The sequence below is a fragment of the Conger conger genome, chromosome 6 (assembly GCF_963514075.1).
Source record: "Conger conger chromosome 6, fConCon1.1, whole genome shotgun sequence".
In the NCBI taxonomy this organism is placed as follows: domain Eukaryota; kingdom Metazoa; phylum Chordata; class Actinopteri; order Anguilliformes; family Congridae; genus Conger; species Conger conger.
Window position 1 is genome coordinate 44,366,827 of NC_083765.1, and position 23,757 is coordinate 44,390,583.

The window sequence follows — 23,757 nt, forward strand, 5'->3', positions numbered from 1 at the left end:
CTAACGACATCATCTCCCGGGAGAAAACAGGCAGCAGAGATTATTCTAATTCGGAAATGGTGCCCCTGGGACGGAGTGGCTGGGATCTTTATAGGCCGCGGCGTTAGTGTCCCCATAAAACAGGAAAGGGATCGGCACTGAAAGCTTTTCATGAAGATAAAGGTGTCTTGGGAATACTGCTTCGGAGGTGAACATATTTTGTTGATAAAACGAGCAGAGCTGTTTTAAGCGAGTGCTAGGACATTGTACCCTGTACATTGATACGTGTCTCACCGTTTTCTCTTTTGAGGTGATAATGACACGTTACATTTTCAAACTTTCAGAACATTTCTCTATTTTAGCTCAGTGATGTAATAATCAGTTGGGTATGTAAATTGGATGCGTTAACGACATTTTCTCCCTTGACCTAGCTTACAGCACGGACCTTTGCATGTCTAAACCCAGCATTGGCTGGAGTTTCTCATGTCACTGCTTAATTGTTTTAACCCTTTGAAATGTTTCTTTTTTTTATGTTTGTTCTTTTTCAAAATTCTCAAGTGTTCTAGAACATTGCTTTCAATTGCCAGTAGTGACTGTTAGCAACATTAGAATGTTCAGTGGAGAACATTCTACTCGCATTACCTGACACAGCTATCGTTGAGTCGGGGATATTACAACTTTGGTTCTGCAATGGTTCTGCCCCCACTTTTATTTTTTTTATTTTATTAGTGGAGTGGAGCTCCACTAATCTTGGAGTATCATTCATTTTTAAATACTGCTGTAACACAGCATTCTTTTCCATTAGATTTAAGGGGAGTTCTCTTCTTGCTGTGGGAGTCAAAATAGACAGCATAAAATATGTAAACTGGGCACGGCATAACACTAAATCCTCACACTACATCCTCATAAATACACACACACACACACCTGGATCTATATCTGCACAGATCATATTTTGTGCATCTTTTTTTTGTGTGTTACTAGATTTAATAACCTTTTGAAAGATGACTGCACAGTCTGCCTCTCAAAGGGAAGCTGCCAGAGAGACACTTACGCGGAGCAGATTGCCCTCTAATCTGCGTAGCATATCGATTTCCCGTGGTCAAGTGTGCTTCTGAAATCCCCGTTAAGGATTCTCATCTTGCATGTATATTCCTGAGCACATCAGGGCACTGTAAAGTCAGTGTTGCGCATTCATCACACGTTATTGTAACGCACTTTGTGCGCGAAACACTGCAGAGCGGTTTACTGCTCTCTTCTGCAGGCCCTGATTTCCTGCGCTGCTAATGCACTGGCATGGCCATGCATTCAGCCACAAGGCCGGACTTTCCACGTCGTTTATTTTTTATTTTTAATGAAGAATATACAGGCTTACCGTAATTAGCATGCCTAAGAGTTACAGTAATAAAGTTGGGAAAATTAAGGAGGAACGTTTACGAGAGTGGAATTGGCTGAAGAGGGTTAAAACGGTCAATGCGTGTAGCCCAGCAGCCGCTGGTGAAATTCCCAGGTGCTTTGCGGTGGTCGTACCCTTGAGAAACGCACTTAACACGGGGTTGCTTCGGGGAAATTGCTTCCAGCTGGAAGAATGGAAAACAAGCTAAATGTAAGCTATGGAAGAAATGCTGGTTAATAGGCTCTTCATAGCTAAAACAATGTTATGAGAGGTTTCAAAAATCACGGTATTTTCATGATGGGTGCAGTTCCTTTAACTATCTTACACTTGTGCCACTGCATCCACTTAGAAACAAGTAATATTTTAAGTCCATATAGCCAGATAATAATAAACACAAAAATGTGTGAGAATATTAACTACTGCATATAGGAAACTTGTCACGCAGGTTACTTTTTAGCACTTTAATTTAAAATGTTTAGCAGAAGCCTGGTGCTAAATAAATATTTCTAAAATAAAAAATGATACACAACATAAATATATATACTGTGTAAGGTGTATAGTTTATGATTCTCATAATCATAAGGCCATGTTCTACGCCCATCTCTGATCACCGTGTTTGAAAGAAGCAGTTTAACTGTTCGGGCATCATATCCTGCAGGCTGTTTGAAACGTCTCTCCTTCTCTTCTCTCAGAAGTGAGGGGGGGGGGGGGGGGGGGGGGGCGGGGGGAACGAAAAGCGTCTTTCCTACACTTCAATTTCACGCGTGTTTTCTTTGCAATTAACGGTCTGGGAGCCTTGAACGGCCACGGCTGCGGGGGTTGGGCTCTGACGTCGCCCGGCCGCAGCAGTGCCCCGTCTCCTCCAATCAGCCTCTCCCGCTGGCCTCTGACGGTTGCCGCGGCGATGACGCGGAGCATATTCGGCGATTCGGGACAGAAATCACAGCCGTTTGAAGACGCCCTCCTCCCTCCCTCCCGCCCATCCTGCGAACGATTATCCTCCTGTAATTTCAGGCGCATTCTCCCACTGCGCTGCCCGCCGCTGCCAACGGCCTCCAGCTAGCTACGCATCCGTTTGGAAATGCGTTTTTCTCTCTCTTTCTTTCTCCCTTCCTCTATGTGAAACAGAATGCCACAGTCACATACTCATTAATGCCGCATTGTTGTCATCTCGGATAAAGCCAGAACAAGTCAGTCTTTTTTTAAGCACAAAATGGAAGTCGGGTGTAATTAGGCTGCTATGAATACTATCATTTTATTCCCTGCTGAGGAATGCGCAATCACTGTCTATCTAGTGTGTGTGAGGGCTATATATATATGCCGTGTACTGTACATATAGTAAGTGGGAGTGCAAAATAAATGAAAATCTGCAAATAACCTGACTTTTTTTTTCACGGCCTAAAATTATCGTTTTTATTTCTCCGCGTATTACTTTTGACTTTCATCACAGGTGGAAAGGAAATGGCCACACCCTGGCAGGAAATGTCGGGTGACTCATGCACTGGAACTGGCGTGAAGAGGAGGGCTTTTGGCGGGCCCTGTAATCAGCGACATCCGTCACCGATCCTTTGAAGAGCAGGCTTTTTTTGGAATTCGCTTTCTCAAAATTTTTTGCAGAGAACGGCAGGACCCACCTTGTAATGTGTCGAACGTAGGCAAATTCACAGAAGACATTTGTCCTGTAACTTCTGTGCCTTCAGGCGACAACCTGCCCCTTCAGCTGGTACTGGGGGTCAGCTGTGATTGGCAGCGGTGCTTCCCGAAAACATCGGCGGGAGTTTCCGCACCCCTTCCCTCGCTGTCAGGCTTCGGCAACCCCGCCCGTCAAGCCATCGCCACCCTCTGACACCGAACAGAATTTCATTTTAATGTGCTCATCATCATCCGCGGTACATCACAGACCCAACTGCCAGGCAGACACAAAATCATAGCAAAAAAAAAGGTTTTTAATGATTCAGTAGAAAAAAAGGTTATATGAATTCATATAATCGGTGCTTCATTGTCATCAACAGAAAAAAAACACAGAGCAGAGGGCTTTGACAGTGTCTGTGCTGTTTACATGCTGATATTTTACACAGAGATTTTCATACGCTGTCATCTGTCAGTTACTTCTGCAAATTAACTGCCAAAAATACCGCCAAACTGTCAATCAGTGTGCTGGTAACCATGGCTACCTCATTTCCCTAAAAGATAAAGCTGCAATATGGAATTACAGGAGAGCAATTAAACGTAACAACAAATAAAGAGTTACCAATACAAAAGGCATTCTACGTTATGAAATGACAACCAAGAGCACTTATAAATAAGACATTGTATCATGGAATACCTTATTTTTAAAGTAGCATCTTTTGTACAAATGTTATCTTACAGTACAGATTTGTACCAGAGGTTTAACCCTTTGAGCACGAGATGGAAAAAAAAAAAGCTTTTTTTTTCTATTTCTGTAATTTGATTAAATAACATTTATAAAATTTTGTGCAAAACAATTTTATTAATGTCTTCATATATTGTGCACCAATACATAGTAATAGTCTTTTTAAATTAAAAATATAAAAAAATGATGCATAATTTAGACAGGAACTGCTTATATATATTCATATATTTATACATTTTCTTACACAGACCTGAATTCATAAAGGCCCCTGATTTCATGAAAAAATGCTTTCAGATTTGGATTGATCCATCTTTGCAGGACATAAATCTAGTGAATGATTTGTAACGGTTGAAAATAAGAAACATAAGTGTCTTTCAGATAAATCCATTTGGCCTGTATTTATCTCATGACATGTCCCCTAAATATTGGGTTTGAGTGTTAAAGCAGAAGAGTTTGACCGTACTCAGAGGGTTAAAGGCCAGATGCTGATCCCAGCATACAGGTCACATTATATCAAAGAAAAAGTGGACCATATTTAGTTTCAAAAAGCTCAACTAAACAGCCCATAAATGCATGCGACTTTACGCATCTCGAGGATGCAATGAAACAGGAAAGCAATTTACACAAATTTCAAACATACACCACTTCATTTGAAATGGTGTTTTTTTTAACCCTTCATACTTTTAGTGTAACAACAGCTAATAATGCAGCACCTCTCTATTCAACGCTGTACAATTAGAAAATAAATCTTTGAAAACAATAACCAAAAAAAAAAAATTTTGGGCCAGAGTAAGTCTCCTCCAAAGATAAATTGTGTGCAAAATCTAGACAGTAGTTTTACGGCATCTTGTGCAGTTTTTCTTTTTCTTTTTTTAAAACCGTCAGCTAGCAGGCGAGCAGGAGTGCGTGTCGTGTCCTAGGCTGGCCTCACTGCTTCTCCAGCTCACACACATAGAGGAGGTGGTCCTCGGGAGACTTCCCGTGCGTCTTGCTAAGGTGGAGCTTGATGGCGTGTTTACTTCCAAAAGTCCGGTTGCAAAGCTTGCACTGATAGGGCGTCCCGTTCCCCTCATCTTCCAGGGAGGGCGAGGGGCTGGGCGAGGGAGAGGGGGAGGGGGACTGAGCGAGGAGCAGCTTGTCCGACAGACCTCTGGCGTGCCGAGCGCCCGTCTGCTCGGTCGACAGTTTGGCCAGGTCCCTCAGCCTGAAGCCCAGGTGTGACTCCAGGTGCGTGATGTATGCGGAGGGAGTCCGGACCTGCGAGGCACAGTCGCTGCAGAAGAACACGGGGTTGCACGAGTCCAGGTTCTTCAAGAACTTGGTCCCGCCAGTCCTCCTCAGCTGGTATTTTACATTGGCCAGCCAGTGGCTGATGGTCGTCATGGAGAGGCCGGTGAAGCGGGAGGTGTACATCCGCTCCTGGGGGCTGAGGTCCGACATGACAAACTTCCCATCCGCGCCCTGCCGTAAGCTGGAGGTGAACTGGGCCTGGAGGATCAGCAGGTGCTGGGGGTTCCAGTTGGACTGCCGTCCCTTCCTTTTCTGGGCCGGCGAAGACTCTTCCGGCTCCTCTAGGGTCAAGCCCTCTGGGTCCGGCTGTTCTGACAGGCTGGCGGGCGTGGAGGATTTGGACATGTGACCCTCTGTCAGGTTCCTCAGCATGTCCGAGATGTCCGACAAGGCGTTCTCGCGCACGGGCGAGTTTGAAATGAACGGTGTCGCCAAGGACGTCTTCGCCATAGTCACGGATGACAGAGAGGAAAAGGGAATCGAGGATGGCGTAGACGTAGACGTAGACGTGGGCGGTGGCAGAGTGGACCCGGGTGAACCGCTTTTGCCACGCTTGCCTTTGGTCAGATCGATAGGCTGATCCTCACTGGCCTGATAGAAGTAGCGTTCCGCCTGCCCGTTCTTTTTGGTCTGAGCCGGCGGGGTGGCCACTGCGGCCTTCTCCGCCAGGCTGTTGCTCATTTTGAACAGCATGCTCATCGGGTCCATGGTCGGCAACGCCGGCTTGGCGGCTTTGCCCAGGTGAACGTTCATGATGGACTGAAGCGCACTTAAGGGGTTAATGAACGGCTGCTCAGGCGGGTGGTCTGTAATGATGGCAGTGCTCCCGCAGAGAGCAGACGGCGGGATTTTTGCAGAGTCCGTCCCATTCTCAAGCGTCTCCTTCGCCAGGCTATTGCCATTACAGTTTTTGTGGTTAACGCTGTTGGCCTCAGGGGTTTCGGCCCTCCTGTCTTTGGGGGAGTTCCTTCTGGAGGAGCCCCCTGTGTCACTGCTGCAGGGAGAGGGTGTCGCCCGTCTGTGCGGAGACGCTTTGGCCCTGTGGTTCTTCATCTTCTCCTCGACCTTGGCCACTTTCTCTGTGACCTTCTTGACAAGCTCCTCCATTGCATGGAAGTTGTTTTGGGGCAGAGGTGAGCCGGTGGGTGGGACATGCACTTGGCTTTTATTTGGGGACAGAGACTCTCCTGCGAACATGTATTTCAGGTGAGAATGTTTCTCAGAGGAAGCCAAGGAGAGGTTCACAAGGTTTGGGAGCTGGTAGGCGGCGTGAATGCTGGGGTAGCCTCCCCAGCTCGGGGTTCCATTCTGCGCTTTGTTGATGGCCGACGTTACAGTGTTTTCCAGAGATTTGAGAATGTCAAACCCTCCTTTAGGACTGTCCTTCAGGTCATCTTCAGTCAAGTAGTGATATTTGGAAACATTTGCTTTCACATCATCTTTGTTCTCCTCCTCTACAGGTGCCGGAGAATCTTTGTCACCAATCTCCGTGGTGCAAGACTTCTCTTTCTCCTCCTCCTTGATCTCCATGCGGAGATGTGGGGAGATGCTTGCGGATGTCACCGCAGGCGGGGCAGGGAACGTGGTGGCAGCCAGCGGCACGGACTGGAACTTCTTCTCGGCCGGGGCGGACAGCAGCGGCGTGAGCAGGGACTCTGTGACGTGCTTGCCTCTCTTGACGGAGGAGTTTGTGACCTTCATGAAGTGTCCTGTCACCATCATGTGTGCGGTCAGCTCCTGCAGGTTGTTGTACGAGCTCCCGCACTCCATGCACTTTAGGATCTGGGACTTCCGCGACTCAAACTGCCAGGCATAGCTGGTGCCGTTCTGTTGCCCCTGCCGGTTTCTGGAGGTAACGTACTGGTGGGTGGCCTTCTGCAGGACGGTGTCCAACAGGGGGGGTTTAGGGGTCCCCGCGGGCGATTCTGGGGAGCTGGGATGTTCCAGCTCCACGGGGCTTCTTTTCCGGAGGGAGGACATTAATTTGGTAGCCACAGGGTTCATAGGCTCCTTAAGAGGCACTTTCTGGTAATGTTTGGTCTTGATCATGTGGACGCTGAGGTCCTGCAGAGACTCGAAGGAATGGCCGCAGTACATGCATTTCAGTACCCGCTGGGCGTCCTCCTGACCCTCCATCTCCATGAGGGAGCGCTTGCGTGGTTTGGACCATCGCTTGGCGCCCTTGCCATCCTTCTCGTGGTTGTCGTCCCGGTAGTGGCCGGTTTCGTTCATGTGAACGGTCAGGCCGACCAAGGTGTCGTAGGCGCCGCTGCAGTCCTTGCAGCGGAACTTGCTGGCCCCGGTGAAGACCGAGCCGAACAGCTTGGGCTTCTGCGGCTGAACCTGCACGGTGCTGAAGAGGTTCGGCTCCGGGGAAAGCTGGTTGCTCTGGGAGGCCTGCTGCAGGCTCTTGGCGATGGCAGACTGGTGCCAGTCATAGCCGCCACTGCTGCAGCTGCTGCTGCTGCTGCTGCTACTGCTGCTGCTGCTCTTCTGGGACTTCTCCACCTCTGACTGGGCCAAGTTCAGGCTGAGAGACGACCAGTAGGAGTTGGTCAGGAAGCTGGTGTAGATGGCCTTCATGCGGTCCAAGCTATCTGGTCCGGCAGTGGCCTCTTCGCCCACCACTGGCTTCATTGTTGGTGTTGGCGTCATCGAAGGCTCTTTGAGCGTCTCCTCGTTTTTGATGGAGGCGCTCTCGAAGTCGGACATCCGGTCGCTGGACTCGCTGAGGTGCGACTCGCTGTCAATCTCACGGCTGGAAAGCCCGCCCGTGGGGGAGTCCCGGAGGCCCGGGGGGTCCTTGCCGGGCAAGTCCTCCTCTGAACATCTGTACTTGGCTGGGGGCTCCTCCTCCATCGCAACATCTGTCTCTTCCACACCCTCATCGAGCAAGGCAGTTTCCTTCAGGTCTTCAGGAACATATGCTGAAAGACATGAAGAAACAAGTGATTTAGTTTGAATAAAGAAAAAAAATATCACTGCAGATATATTTTTTTAAATACACCAAAGAGGAGTTGTTTTCTTGGAGTTAGCAATCTGTCTAGCACAAAAGATCTTTCAAATTCCATTCATACGATAAATCTGGTATGAGTGATGTATCTAAACCTGAAAATAAATAACAAATATTTCTCTTTTTCAAGCTTCCAAGATTTTTTCTCTTCCGTTCTTATTTATTGTGTAAATTCTATTGCACGGCAACAAAAAAATAAGCCTCTTTCAAAGACGTTATTTATTTCAAGGAGCAACTGTTTGAAAGTAAACTAAATTTGCAATTAAGGAAGCACATCTCGGAAATGGCATTCACTTGTGAGGAAACAAATGGCTTGGATCAAGCTCAGAGACAGTTTCTGCTCTCAGTTAATGCGTCTTGTGCTTCATCTGCCTCTATTGCATTTGCTAACAGACTCACGAATTTGAATTAAGCACGACTTTTCACTCACCGAAGACGTAGGACAAGCAGTGCCGTAAATCAAACGAACACACAAAACTCTCTGGGTGACATCTCCCTAATTTATAAAACATCAGAGCAATTTTCCCTCAATATTTACGCACTGGTGGAAAGTGATTATTTATTGGCAAGGAAAGTACGGTTTTAATTGACCTTAGGTTTTACCCAGATTCACTTCAGAAAAAAAAAACAATGAGAAAATATTTGCGCAGAGAAGCAAGAGTAAACTGATTTTTTCCCCTTGATTTACTCTGATTAAAATAGTTAATAGGTTTTTAAATGAATTTTTACAAGATTCTTGAAGAATCAACCACAGGAAAATGATGTTCTGATGAGCTGATATATATATATATATTTTTAAAAAGGGCCCTCTGAACTTTCTCATTAACAACGCGTTTCTGCCTGCAGAACTGCTGCTCACTGGTTTTTTGTTTTTCCACACCATTCTGAGTAAATTCTAGAGACTGCTGCGTGTAAAAATCCAACAATCATGCTACACTCGAAATCAGAGATCACATTTTTTTCCCCATTCTGATGGTTGATGTGAACATTAACTGAACTCCTGACCCGTACCTGCATGATTTTATGCATTGCACTGCTGCCACACAACTGGCTGATTAGATAATCGCATGAATAAGTAGGTGTACAGGTGTTCCTAATAAAGTGCTCAATGAGTGTATATATTATACCCTTATCTCCTTAAAATCAAATATAAAGTTTGAAAAGACAGTAATTTTGTGCATTGTTAAAAATCACAATCACACACACATGCGAGTACACACAAACCTGAACATAGACAGAGGCACACACAAGCACTGAAAGACTCATGGGTGCACGCACACACACACACACAGCCATCTGTTCCAAACCACAGCAGCTGTTAAACGAACAATGCTGAGGAAGTAGTCAGATCCAACCACATCAAGGCCAGCTACCAAGCTAGTATGCTATCGAGCTACTGCGCTATCGAGCTATCAAGTCCCCACCTAAACCTGTTCAATCACCACAAACATACACACACAGGAAAAGGGGAGGAATCCGCCAGAGATAATGGCACCTGAAACACGATCCCCACTTCAACCTTTCAAACCTAATTAAACCAGCACTTGAGAACAAGAGCTGGAGTTTTGAGGAGATAAGTAGGAAAGTGTGTAGAGTACGAAGTGATGTGAAAACCACACGGCTTTGGGCGGCCGTACTGACCTCGTCTCCTGTTACGAGGAGCCAGGAAGGTGACCTTGCCCTCACCTTGGAGGGGTATGCCAGTCGCCCCAGTGGGTGTGTTTTTGTATAGTTTTGTTTTGGGGACGGGGTGGAAAAAAGGCGTGAATAAAACAGACCCAAAGATCTGGCCCTCGGCCTGTTTGACAGTGATGTAATTTCAAACTGGGACCCAGTAACTGCTTTTTCCGGACTAAATCAGACCGGCATTCAGAGAGAGGGACCAAATAACAAAAGATGAATAAAAATACATTTAAAAAATCCCATCCACAAAATTAGCTAGATTCAGAACTTTCTTCTGAACCAGTTCCTCGATGCTGCCATTAAAACAGCACAGTCATTCACAGCCTGCTATGATACACTGTTTACCAGTATAGTACAGACATTCACTACCTGTTATGAGTCCACACTGTTTAACAGTATAGTACAGGCATGCACTGCCTGCCATGAGTCCACACTGTGTAACAGTATAGTACAGACATTCAAGGCCTGCTATGAGTCCACACAGTATAGTACAGGCAGGAATCAGTCCTCCGGAACATTCTACAGCTACAGCAGAAACCTTCAGATCCCTTCTGATCAAACGGTGAGTAACGGTATGGCCAACAGCGCCTCACAGATTCACAGATTTGTTTTGTTTTCCAGGTGCTACATATAGCCCGTAGCTAACACCCACTGCAAAACAGGTTTTCATTGGCAGCAGTTTAATTTTATCTCCCTTTCACAGCTTTGAACAATATTCAAATAATTGCATTCCTTACCCTGCTTTTTAGTTTAGTTTAGTGTTTTTTTATTTATTAATTTTATTAAGCCTTTTTTAACCAGGTTTATTTAACCAGGCTAGTTTCATAGAGTTTGCAATCACTTTTGCAAGAGAGACACACCAAACTAACAATCATGAGTTCTATAAGGAGTATGTTCATGGCATGGTACAGTAATTGATAGTATCTTAAACGGACAGGACAAAATCGCCAAGGGGCATTTTCTGATGGAAAGGGGACAGGAAAAAAACACAAAATGCTCGACCTACACTACTATATCATCTAAATCAATATCTGTAATGTCTTACCCCTCTTACCACATACCACAGTTCTGGCCTAATAACCTCCCCCAAGTGTGCTCAACATTAACAGCCAACAACGCCTCAGAAATAACCAGAGAACAGACTTAAAAGGAACCACTGATACCAGTTCTAACTGCTTATTTGTTTTTCATTTCTAATGTATCTATGCGGATTGTTAATGTCAGAGCACTCTTTACAGCACTCTTTCACACTGACCTATCCTAAACTGGTTAACTACTGAGCCTGAAATCAGACAGGTTCAATTTCCGTGTGGCATACTATGAGCATAGAAGGCTTTATGACTTTATAAAAACAGCTCCGCAAACAAATAACATTTGACAATGCATGTATTGTATTACTAGTCTGTGGGCAATGTCTGATTGTGGTCATATTTGCATACTCTATTGGTGTTTAGCAGACATGTTTATGCTGAGTGACTTACATAAGCACACACATGCAGGTTTACACAATGTGCAGGCATAATGCCATATCGTCAGTATCGCAAACAAGAGCAGCCATCCACACATGCACCTAAAATCATGTGTGCATGTGTGTGATTCTGTTTAGAAATGTGTCAGTGCATCAGTACATTCACCAGGCTAGGAGAAGCCATTGGTGTTGTCTTCAGTTTTCTGTGAGGAATAAAATGGTTGGAGGTGTTCCCATGGCAATTTCAGGAAAATTTCATATCTCTTAATTCTATATTCAGTGAAAAACATCAGTAGCTCACTGTTTGCATATAATCCTGTTTCTACATTAAGCTGTCCATGGAGACATGCAACCATTACAAGACGTTACTTTTGGATGTGTGTGTGTGTGTGTGTGCGTGATTGCATGTGTGTTTGCACGCATGTGTGTCTCTGTGCGTATGCTTGTGCACGTGTGCATGCAGAGAGATTTACCCCAGAAACCAAACCTAATTAAAACCATAAATACAGTGGGGAAATTGGAAATTGAAGCAATATATTTGCCCATATTCCCAAACTGGCTACTGGCGATCGCTGGTATGACAGAGTGTGGTCCGATGAGAAAACAGAACAGGTTTTCAAACACTGGCAGTAAAGAAGGCAGCAGCAGGATTTCCTGTGAATCACCTGCGTATGTCACTCACGCGGAGCGCGGTAATGTTTTACACATCGAGCGCGGGCGCTAATGTTTTACATATCGAGCACGGGCGGTAATATTTTACACATCGAGCACATCGAGCACGGGCGCTAATGTTTTACACATCGAGCACGGGCGGTAATGTTTTACACATCGAGCACGGGCGGTAATGTTTTACACATCGAGCACGGGCGGTAATATTTTACACATCGAGCACATCGAGCACGGGCGCTAATGTTTTACACATCGAGCACGGGCGGTAATGTTTTACACATCCAGCACGGGCGGTAATGTTTTACACATCGAGCACGGGCGGTAATGTTTTACACATCGAGCACGGGCGCTAACGTTTTACACATCGAGCACATCGAGCACGGGCGGTAATGTTTTACACATCCAGCACGGGCGGTAATGTTTTACACATCGAGCACATCGAGCACGGGCGGTAATGTTTTACACATCCAGCACGGGCGGTAATGTTTTACACATCCAGCACGGGCGCTAATGTTTTACACATCCAGTACGGGCGCTAATGTTTTACACATCCAGCACGGGCGGTAATGTTTTACACATCCAGCACGGGCGCTAATGTTTTACACATCCAGTACGGGCGGTAATGTTTTACACATCCAGCACGGGCGGTAATGTTTTACACATCCAGCACGGGCGCTAATGTTTTACACATCCAGTACGGGCGGTAATGTTTTACACATCCAGCACGGGCGCTAATGTTTTACACATCCAGCACGGGCGCTAATGTTTTACACATCGAGCACATCGAGCGCGGGCGCTAATGTTTTACACATCGAGCACATCGAGCACGGGCGCTAATGTTTTACACATCGAGCATGGGCAGTAATGTTTTACACATCGAGCACGGGCGCTAATGTTTTACACATCGAGCACATCGAGCACGGGCGGTAATGTTCTACGGCCGAGGACACTTCATCCGCACTGCGTAACACTGAGGACGCAAAACACAAGCCTTCGCAGCTAAATAAACCCCACAACCACCCATGCTTCCGCACCACAGGGTGGACATAAAGCCCCAAAAACCTGGCCTTTTCAAAAAGCAGGATTACCGAGTCAGCTGGAAAACCCAGAACCCTCATAAAACTGGAACGTGGACTGAAGTGAAAAGAGCTGTTCCGGGTTTTAATCAGCGGAGTTGTACAGCTAACTGTTATCCTGCTTTGTGAAACACCAGGTATCCGATGACTACAGAGCTCACTACCACAGTGCACACGGGTTTGTGTATGCGTTTGTGCATGTGCGTATCTTTGTGTGCGAGTGTGTGTGCGCGTACGTGTGTGTGGATTGCCAGCAGTCCTGAAAGTCCTCCACATTCTGGAGACCCAGACTGAGCTGTAAACACACTCCAGGCTCTGAGAGTGAACAGGGGAGGGCGGGACCCAGCAGGTTTGAATCCTCCAGTGGGACACAGCACTCTTGCTGACGCACAGCTGAAGCTGATCATTTTATCTGTGTCCTATTTCAGATGTGAATGCTTATCATTGAGGGAAGTGATATACTGCAAGTTACTTTTAAGTTATGTTGTGAAAGGAAATTACAATTGAAATTCTTAACAGTGCTTCACACTCAAAAAAAGCAAAACTTTTTAGCAAGAAAATGCTAAATACTCCAGTTCATGATTTAGTAAAAAAAAAAAAGAGAAAAAAAGCGACTAAGAAATAAAGAACGTAGGAGCAAACGCACCCCGAAGCGGAATGTTCCGGAGAAAAATGAAGAAAAAGCATCCGTTTCAGGGTAATTACAAGTTATTGTGAAACACGCAGTCTTGAGAGAGGAGGCGACGGCGGGGGGAAGATTACGCGCTTTCTCCGCGCGCGAGTCCCCCGTAGCGCCACGCTAACTCGCTGACACGAGGCAGCCAACGACAGCCTCCGTAATGAGAGAGCTGATCACTCCTTTTGTGTGTTCGCTCTCTAATAGCACGGCTCCGATCACTGCGTTTACAAGGCGGACATCTTAACACCGCTCCGGGAGACAGAGAGAGAGAAAAAAAAAAAAAACACTGGGTTTGAAAAAAGAAAAAAAGAAAGAAAAAAACGGGCAAATGGGTGGTTTGTTAACGGATTCCGCGGGCGATGTCCGCTGGACTAAAGCGTTTCCTGGATTTACATGCAGAAATAAAGACAAAGTGCCATGTCTGTGTGTTTCACCATCACGAGAAGGGGAGGAGGGGTGAGGGGGGAAACAGCCAATCAGGGCCCGGAGGGTATATTCAGAGCATAGCCCCGCCCCATCTACAGAGATAGTGGCTTTTCTCTTGTCCTCATCCTGTATCCGCAATTTCATTAAATTTTTCCCCATCTACGTAGTTTTAGTCAGTTCACTAAAGTAGAGGCAATTAATTACACACTTCCTCAGAGGGCAGATTATTAAGGATGTTATTGCTTGAATGGGGATGGCAACATTGTGCTGCGCTGCTCACACAGAGACTTAGCTCTCTCTTCTGCTTACGCACACACACATGCAAGCACACACACACGCATGCACGCACGCACACACACACGCACACACATGCACACACACTGGGATCCATGTAAACCTCACAGCTCCACGCAGCTCCCTAAAGCCTGAATCCAAAGACTCTCTCAGATTAGTGGCCTCGCCCTTATGAAACTTCACTCATGATCATCACAGTATCACACTACACTAATCTCTGAGGGACGAACCACACTGGCATTTTCCCTCTAATCTCCTGTCCAATGGTGTGACTCCCCGCCCCGTCGCCCCCCCGTTTGCAGCTGCACCCCCCGGGAGCTGATGGGACGCAGGACGAATAAGGAGGGCGGGGCAGCGTTTTGGGCCGGTGTGTCCGGTCTGGGTAAACACACAGGAGAGGGGCAGACAGGATACGGGCAGGGGGGCACACCACTCTGCTTCCTCATTTAACTCTGCCTCTACACAGGGGAGAGGGGGCTTTTCCTGGGTCAGGTCTGGGGCAGGGGGGTCAGGTCTGGGTCAGTCCTGGATCAGACCTGGGTCAGACCAGGCTTAGGCCTGGGTCAGAACTGGGTCAGTCCTGGAAGGGGCGAGTGGGTGGGAATCAGTTGAGTATCTCAGTTTGTTTGTACAGAGAGAGAAAGAGAGAAACAGAAGATGAGAGGGAAGAGGGGGATATCAGAGGGAGACAGAGGAGAGAAGGGTAAAGAATGGAGAGATGAGGAGGCGTACAGGGCAGAGAGGGAGGAGAGGGGCGAGAGAGAGGAGAGGGAGGACAGAAGGACACAGAGCGAAGGAGATGGAGAGAACTACACAGATGCAGTCGGATACCAGGCTTGGGCCCTGTTAGCACTCTGAAGGGACTGGGACACACTCACACACACACACACACACACACACACACACACACACCACACACACCACACACACACACACACACACACACACACACCCACACACACACACCCACACACACACCACACACACACACACACGCACACACACACAAACACACACAAACACTCACCCCTCCCTCCACTCCTGTCCCTGTGAGCTGTCCGCTCATCCCTGTGGTCTTAACACAAGCGTTACTGGGGAAATAATAGGCACTCTGGGTGATAACACGCGATGGTAAGAGCGGGCTGATTTAGGCGGTCAGCGGGGGTGTCACTCAGCCAAGCGCGAGGCGGGCGGGGCTAATGGGGGAGTGACAGGCGCGGCCCGTCTTATTTCAGCGCCTGATTGGTCGTGTCGTTTCCGCGCCCGTTACCTGCCAGTCTCCCCTGATCTCTCCGGACGGGCCTGATCAAAGGACGTCACCTGATCCGCTGCCGCGGTCGGCACGGAAACGCTGGGGAGGGGGCGACCCGGAGAGAAATAAAACGACGTTGTTATTCCGCCGTCCGATCGTGTCACAGAAACTGTTACCATAACGCAGGGGCTGCCGTGGACGGAAAGGCGAATCAGATGCTCGCACTCGACGGCACATGAAGGCTACTGCCTCTCTCTTTCTCTGTCTCCCATTCTGCCGCTCTCTGACTCTCTTTCCCTGTCTCGTACTCTCTCTCCAATTCTCTCTCTCCTCTTTCCCTCTCTCCTGCTCTTTATCTCTATCTCCCTCTCTCTCCCTCCCTCACTCCCAGTCTCTTTTACCCTCTCTCTCTCTCGGTTACCCCCTCTCTTCCTCCCTCTCCCTCTCTCTCTCTTCCTCCCAGCTCCTCTTGGTGTCCCCTGACTCGGAGGTGAAATAAATGCCCAAACAATCTTCTAATGTCACTGTGCCCAGCCCACCTGCTACCAGAAGGCAAATGCGTTTTATAGTTTGTGTTGTGTCTGTTCCCCTCTGAGGGGAGAGAGACAGTGCATGTCAGATCGACAGCAGTGAACGTCATTCCTGTCATGTAAATCAGTCGAAGACGATTACATTACATTACATTGCTTCGATGCTTCAGGTGGGACTGTGTCTGGTCACCTGCCCAGGTGGGGAGGTACAGGAGGCAGAGGAACAGTAGGGTAGACAGCACATAATTTGGGGGTTTAGGGTGGAGCACGGTAACCACAAGACCGAGGAGTCTCAGCTTCAAACTCCAGATAAGGTAGTTGCAGGACCTTATCACACTTTACCACAATTCAGCTAGCATCCAGCTGTTATCGATAAATGGCAATGTAAAATCTATAGTAAGCTATGCAAGTAACCCCCTAAAAGACCAAGCTTTAGGCGCATAGGCTAGTTTACCCTCTATAAGAAAGAGATTCTTAGCCTCAATAAAAGGAATAGGTTAGTTTACCCTGTGTAAAGGGAGTTGAGTTCCTCTAATGTTTAGTTGAGTTATAAACTGAAACAGTGAGTAGTTTACCATCTAGGGAGACTCTTCTAAACTGAGTATGCACATGCAATTTAGTACTTCACTCTTTTTACAGGTACATAATTGACCTATTTTCAGAGTCCGTAGCTTACACTGTGAGAACAAATTCAACCACTATAATGGTGAGTAGTAATCAGGCGATTACTTTTCCCTCCATACAAGAAACCGTTTACCATCTATAAGGGTGAGGTTTTACCCTGTATAAAAGACAGAGCTCTATCCTCCATGACAGTGAATAGTTCACTCTCTATATGGGAAGATGTTTACTCTCAGTATTTTACTTTGTATTAGGAACTCTTAAGAGTTCATAAAGTAGAGTATTGTACTTAGCTCTCTGTAGTTGAAAGATGTTTACTCTTGTTATTTTACTTTGTAAAAAGGAAAGATGTTTACTCTCGGTATTTTGCTCTCTATAGGGGAAAAATGTTTACCTCAGCCGATACAAATCCCTAAATATAAGGGAAAGTGCACATGACTATGTCGGAGGTCTCAGTTGGGCAGGGGCAGGGATTAAAGCAGAGAAAAACCTCCCTGCAATCAAGCTGAAAACAGCAAAGCTCCAAGGCAATTTACACTGCAAAACACAAACCATTAACTTTGTGCATTATCTTTTAATTTAATCGGGACCGATTCATAATCCATCACACAAGGCGTCAACCATATCCAATTATTCTGCGCGCCTTGATTGACAACAAAGGTGATTTATTAAGCTAATAAACGCTGATGCAGGACGAGTGCTCAGAGCAGCCGGGCGTGGGCTTAAAGGCACATCAGCCCTCTTACACATCGCCCGCATTTATGTCACTTCCTGTACAGAAACGAAGGGAACACTTTACCTGAACCCCTCGCCATGAGGCCGACATAACACTGTCATTTACACGACATAACAGCTGTCGCAAGATGACATAACATAATGTCTGTTGACATAAGACTGTCAGAATTTTAGCGGTAAATGCTATGACAGATGTTTGTGTTATAAAATGCACAGATAAAAGTATGACCGCGTTATGTCATTTGACATAACCTGACATCATCTGTTATGCTGTCTTGTGACAGCTTTTATGACAGCGTTATGTCAGCCTTATGTCGAGGGGTTCAAGTAAAGTGTAGGCAGACACTCTAGCAACTGTGTTGGATTTCAGAACAGAATTACTTCAAGGGATCGAATTTGCGGCCTCAAAATGAACAGATATCAAAACGTTGTCTAAATCTGAACCCGATTCTAAGTGATTGAATTACGTTAATCCTGTTACCCGCGGTACAGCCTATACACTGTCTCGTTTGGCGAATTCTCCAAGATGCTCAGCTCAATCACTTGATATTAAAAACCCAGAGACCAGAGGTTCTAAGTTCAATCACTTATTAGTAACTATTGCAGACGATATTAAGAGCTATTGCATCAGCAAACAAGTCCCAGCAGTTAATGAGGCTTTGGCCCACAGGACTGAAATGGCAGCTCTGGGTCCATGTAAAAGCTCTCCTGCAGCAGGATGGATGATACAATATTAGCCAAATGTGCAGGCTAATCACATTGTGTTTCGTGAAGGATCTGTAATCACTGAAGCCAAAGATGATCTGCCTCTCCTTGAATTCCCTCCAGTCAAAACACAACAGAACGTATCTGCCAAAAAAAACAGCAAAGAAAATGATTTAAGCCTTCATAATTTTTTTTTGGAGTGTTTCATTTCAAAGCTAGCAGAAAAATGACCATTAGAGAAACTGAGAGTGCAGTGCTGTGCATTTTGTCTGTCTCTCTCTCTCTCTCTCTCTCTCACACATACACACATGCACACACACATACTCAGGCACATGCACACACACACACGCACACACTCAAAAATACACAGATATACACACAGACATACAGACATGTACAAACAATGCAAATACATTTTTAGAAGTAAATATGTATACACACAGTTTGGGGTGTGGGTGTGAGGGAAGGATCCCCTAGTCCAGCGTAGATACCCTGTATCATAAAGCAATACTACTGAGTTAGCTGGATAACTGCACTGAGTAAACAGCTCTTTTTACTAGTCCATGTTCCAGATTGAGGAGGGTTCCAGGTTTTACTCAGCGCAGTTATCCAGCTAGCTCAGTCATCCTGTTCTGTGAACACACTGATAATGCACCTCCAACACACTGATAATGTACCTCCAACACACTGACAATGCACCTCAAACACACTGATAATGTACCTCCAACACACAATAAGGGAAATAAAGGCAGCTATGGAGGACATTAGTATGGAGCCTTAAAAGGACATGTTTTCACACATTTTCCTGTGATAACAGGGCAATTTTCTTTGTTTTACAGAGATTTTGAGTTATTCATGTAGTTTTTATGTTATAACAGAATCTGTTTCCTTGAGATAACAAGACAATTTTCTTGAGATCTCAAGATAATGGCAAAATAACAACTCGAGAATCATAGTTATATAGTTAGTTTCAGAAACCAAAAAAAATTTATCATGGGCTCATTTCGCACATGCGTGTTGTGCATGTGTGTGTTTATGTGTGTGTGTTTATGTATGTGTGTGTGTGTGCGCACACCTTCAGGAGTCCCAGATTGTTTGAATGGCTTTTTGGAAGCTGATATACAGAGGGATTGTAAGAGCACAGCAGTCATACTGCTGGTGTGGTGTGTCTGTGGACGTGTGACATCTCTGAACACAGCTCACACAGAGTGTGTGATCATCTGCTCACTGAGCTGCTCTGTCATTGGCTCCCCAGCAGTACGGGCGGAGCCACAAGGGCCTCATAACCCCGCAGGAAATGAGCCGTGATCTTATTGGGTCTGGGAAAATCACCCAACCAATGAAAGGCACTGCACTGGTCAGGGGCTGTGACTGCTGTAGTTGTTACCATATTAATCCGTGCTGGCCACCTAGTGGTATAATTAAGATACTGTTTTTAATTATAAGTTACTCAGTCGGTCAGTCAGTGAGCGAGTCAGTCAGTCAGTCAGTCAGCCAGTCAGTCAGACAGCAAGTTAATCAGTCAGTCAGTCAGTCAGTCAGTCAGTCAGCAAGTCAGTCAGTCAACAAGTTAATCAGTCAGTCAGTCACTCAGCGAGTCAGTCAGTCAGCAAGTTAATCAGTCAGTCAGTCAGCGAGTTAAGCAGTCAGTCAATCAGTCAGTCAGTCAGTCAGTCAAGTCAGTCAGCAAGTTAGTGAGTGAGTGAGTTAGTCAGTCAGTCAATCAGCCATTGTGAGGGGCACTACAGTTTCTGAGGTAGATCAGTCTGAAACATGTAAGAAGAAACAAAGGCACCATTGACGGGGAATGCTTATCACAGGGGTGTGGTACAGAGTACTCTCAGCATGGTAACGCCCCCCCCCCCCCCCCCCCCCCCCCCTCGACCTTCACGTCCCCCAAGCCCAGCTGGAGAGACGGGCGGGGGAGGGAGCGGGGGCTTGGGGGTGCGGAACTGAGCAGCTCTCTCAGGGATCGCGCAGTACGTGCCATAATCAAACACACGGATGTAAACAGGATGCGTAATTAAGACACTGCTGAGCCCCGCATCACACACGCTGCATGACAAGAACATGGACACCAGCTGAGAGGAGCGGGGGGAGGGAGGGGGAGAGCGAGGGAGGAAACCAGTGGAGGAAGAGAGAGATGAGTGGGCATTACCCAGAATGCACAGGGGAAGGCGTCTCAACCAAGAACCCATGAATACTACCCAATCACCATCTTGCACTCATTTCTGCTGTAATATGACAAAGAATATGTAACTGATTGTAATCAGTCATTCTGTGCCATTGTTTGAGTCAGTATCTGAGAAGCAGGCCTTATGAACTGGCCAAATAACAGACATATTTTCTCCAAGAGTAGACCAAGCCTAATGTATTGTAGAAATCTACTGTGACATTTTATTTTTACTTCAGCAAAAGAGATTTAGCACCAAGCCTTAACATTCTAAAATATGTGCATATTCACATAGTGGTCGCTACTAACACTGTTGAGCAAAAATAATAACATAACATAATGGTGAGAACAGGCCATTCAGCCCAGCAAAGCTTGCTATTGTCCTACCACTAAATATAATATAATATCTGCGTGGGAATAATATGTCTGTGTGGAAATATATTAAAAACACCACATTAATTTGATAAATTATTCACAGAACACAGCTGGGGAAAGAGCCTGTTTGAGGGAAAACAATTTAATCATAATGATAACAATTAGAATAAAAAATAGGTTCCTGGAAGTAAATTACTGCTTTTAAAAACCTGAGCTCCAGCTTCAAGCACAGATCACAAAGGCTGGGATCAGCGATAAACACTCTGGAAGCCGAGACGATGAAGCAGTTAGGGATTTTTCCACATTTAAACGATTAAATCTAACTGCAGGAGGCTTCCGATTGAGAAAGCCATGAAACTGGCCTTCCTCTGACCTACCCGAAAATAAAACAAGGGCCTATTGTTTTTCGCGAGTTCCTCTGTATAAATACAGGCGTGTCAGAAGGTACAGTAAAAACAAAAGTCTTCAGAAGAGCCTGATAGGACCAAGGGCTTCCTTTCACACAATATTGACATTGGCAGCCCTCGACGCCGCGCGGAAAAAGATCAAGTGATTCTGCGAGGGTGCAAAGCTGTTTTTCTTTTCTTTCTCTTCGCCAGGAATGCTGCGAGCGACCATTTCAAAGTGTTCTTTCAAAATAATCCCGCTATAAAATGGCTGATGGCAACTGATGCGGATCTCCGGGGCCAGCCTTTGAAAGCGGGGGCCCCGGGCCCCGGGACCCGGTCCGCACGGGAAGGGTTAACGGGTTTATTTTAGGGCCTGGCTCTGCCCTCCTTTCCAATCCCTCACAAATGTGAAAGAGATAAAAAAATGAAGTAAAATTTGAGAAGCACGAGCCTCATACGGGTCAGCTCCTAGCAGCAGGCAGCTGTATCACCGACGGCAAGCGCATCCCGTGGAGTCGAACCTCCAATCCGGTGTGGAGAATCTATTTTCGATCGAGGGCGTGCTGTCCCAGGGGTATGACGGAGAGCGGGATGAGCTTTGGGGGGGATAACATAAGTCAGGTGCGCATACCGAACAGTGCCGTCGCCCTGACGGCGTTTCTGCAGTTTAAGGTTTAAAATAAGGCGCCAGGTTGTCCCAAAATGCCTCGTCTAGCAAATGGAGGTCATGCGCTTGAGAAACACGCCCTTTTCATTCACTAAATTTGGGATTAGCCTCGACTGCCCAGCAGATATATAAAAAAGCAAGCAGCATCAACTTACAGTTTCCATTGTTCACTGTGCATGATTAATTACGTAAAAGGATGAGAATCACAGGGCTGAAATGATAGAATGTACCAGAATATGAAACCGTGCTAAATTAGGTCAGGCTTGCATTTTATCTGCCAACAGTTCATTAAAAACATATCTGATACCGCTGATGACAGATATCACACGTTCTGCGTCCGTCAGCGGCAAGTTTGTTTCTCTCAGATCAAACGGGGCTCAGTTTCTGTTTGAAACCATCCGGCAACAGGAGAAGAGTGTTGTGGGTTTGAGTTTTTCTTTTTTTGTATATTAGTCTGCAGGTTTGAGACACAAGACCAGGGGATGAAACGCCTTACGATGTGACGGCCATTTTGAATTGCGCCATTACCTTGCATGGCAGCCAATCGCTGTGTGTGTGTGTGTGTGTGTGTGTGTGTGTGTGTGAATGGGTGAATGAGGAGCATCAGTTGTACAGCGCGTTGGATAAAGGCGCTAGATAAATGTGGACATTTCCCATCACCACCGTAGACTGTGCAGCACGGCTGGGTCTGGCTGGGAGTCTGCTATTGAAGGTGAGAAAATGGCTTCTGTGTGCCTAGGGGCCACATGAAAGCGCTCATGCATGAAACACTGTTTAGATCCACCAGAGATCCCCTTAGGTCCAATTTCCCCTGCAAACTACAGAGGCTCGGAGACTGGTAAGTGTCCATTAACCTCTGCATGACCAAATGTGTGTGTGTGTGTGTGTGTGTGTATGTGTGTGTGTATGTGTGTGAGTGTGTGTGTGTGGGGGTGTGTGTATGTGCGTGTGTGTGTGTGTGTGTGTATGTGTGTGAGTGTGTGTGTGTGGGGGTGTGTGTAAGCTCTCTTGAAATCCCAGTAGTACGTCAGATCACAGCCTTGGCTATTTCCTCAGGAGAATGTCTGCTCTCTGTGTGACTGGCCCAATCCCCACACTGAAACTGTGTGTGTGTGTGTGTGTGTGTGCACGCGCATCTGCTCTCTGTGTGACTGGCCCAAGCCTTGTACTGAGACAGTGTGGGACAGTGACAGTGTGTGTGTGTGTGTGTGTGTGTGTGTGTGTGTGTGAGGATGAGCAGGGCTTTGACACACATGAGTCCGTTACCTAGGAGCAACCCCACCGAGGGCATTCACTGAGCTAAACCACCTGACAGAGTGAGAGAGAGAGAGAGGGAGAGAGAAAGAGAGACCAGAGACGCAGCGGAACGAGAGAAACAGCCAGAGGAGAGAGGGAGAGAGAGGGAGAGAGGGGGAGAGGGAGGGAGAGAGAGACAGGCACAGAAAGCGGGAGTGGCAGTGAGTATGAAAGTAGAGACAGAAAAAGGACGGAGAGACAGAGAGAAAAGAAAGGGATAAATAAAAAATAGAGAGGAACAGAGAGAGAGAGAGAGAGAGAGAGAGTGAAGTAGGCCTCAGCACAGACTGCAGTATGACATGACCGGCCGTGTTTTCAGGTTGAGATGTGCCTGTTTTAAATCAGCCCCCCCCCCCTCCCTCCCAGGGCCTGCTGAGTGGAGCAGTGGGGTGCCCTCGTAGACAGGAAAAGCCCTGTTACTCAGGGCACGGGGGGGACCCCGCAAATCAGCCCCCCCGTTTCCCAGCGCGTCAAAACCAAAGAGCGAGAACAATTATTTTTATTATTAAAAAATGACCTCACTCTTCCGACACGGAAATTCCCCCCCCCCCCCCCCCCCGAAGTGTTCACACTGAGAGCCGCAGTCTCCCCTCTCCCCCTCTTTCCGAGCCCTACTTCCACAACCCCCCGGCGATAAATAAGGAATAAAGTGCGCGGTAAGCAGCCG

General features: G+C 46.6%; 1 protein-coding gene across 1 annotated transcript in view; it reads right to left on the reverse strand.

The window, feature by feature from the left end:
- Positions 1-3,300: 3,300 nt before the first annotated feature.
- Positions 3,301-23,757, reverse strand: part of LOC133131721 (teashirt homolog 3-like) — a 43,948-nt gene continuing 23,491 nt past the window's right edge. The window contains exon 2 of the mRNA XM_061247143.1: positions 3,301-7,966. Coding sequence (XP_061103127.1) covers positions 4,677-7,966 — 3,290 coding nt within the window. The 3' untranslated portion in view covers positions 3,301-4,676. The remainder of the gene's footprint in view (positions 7,967-23,757) is intronic.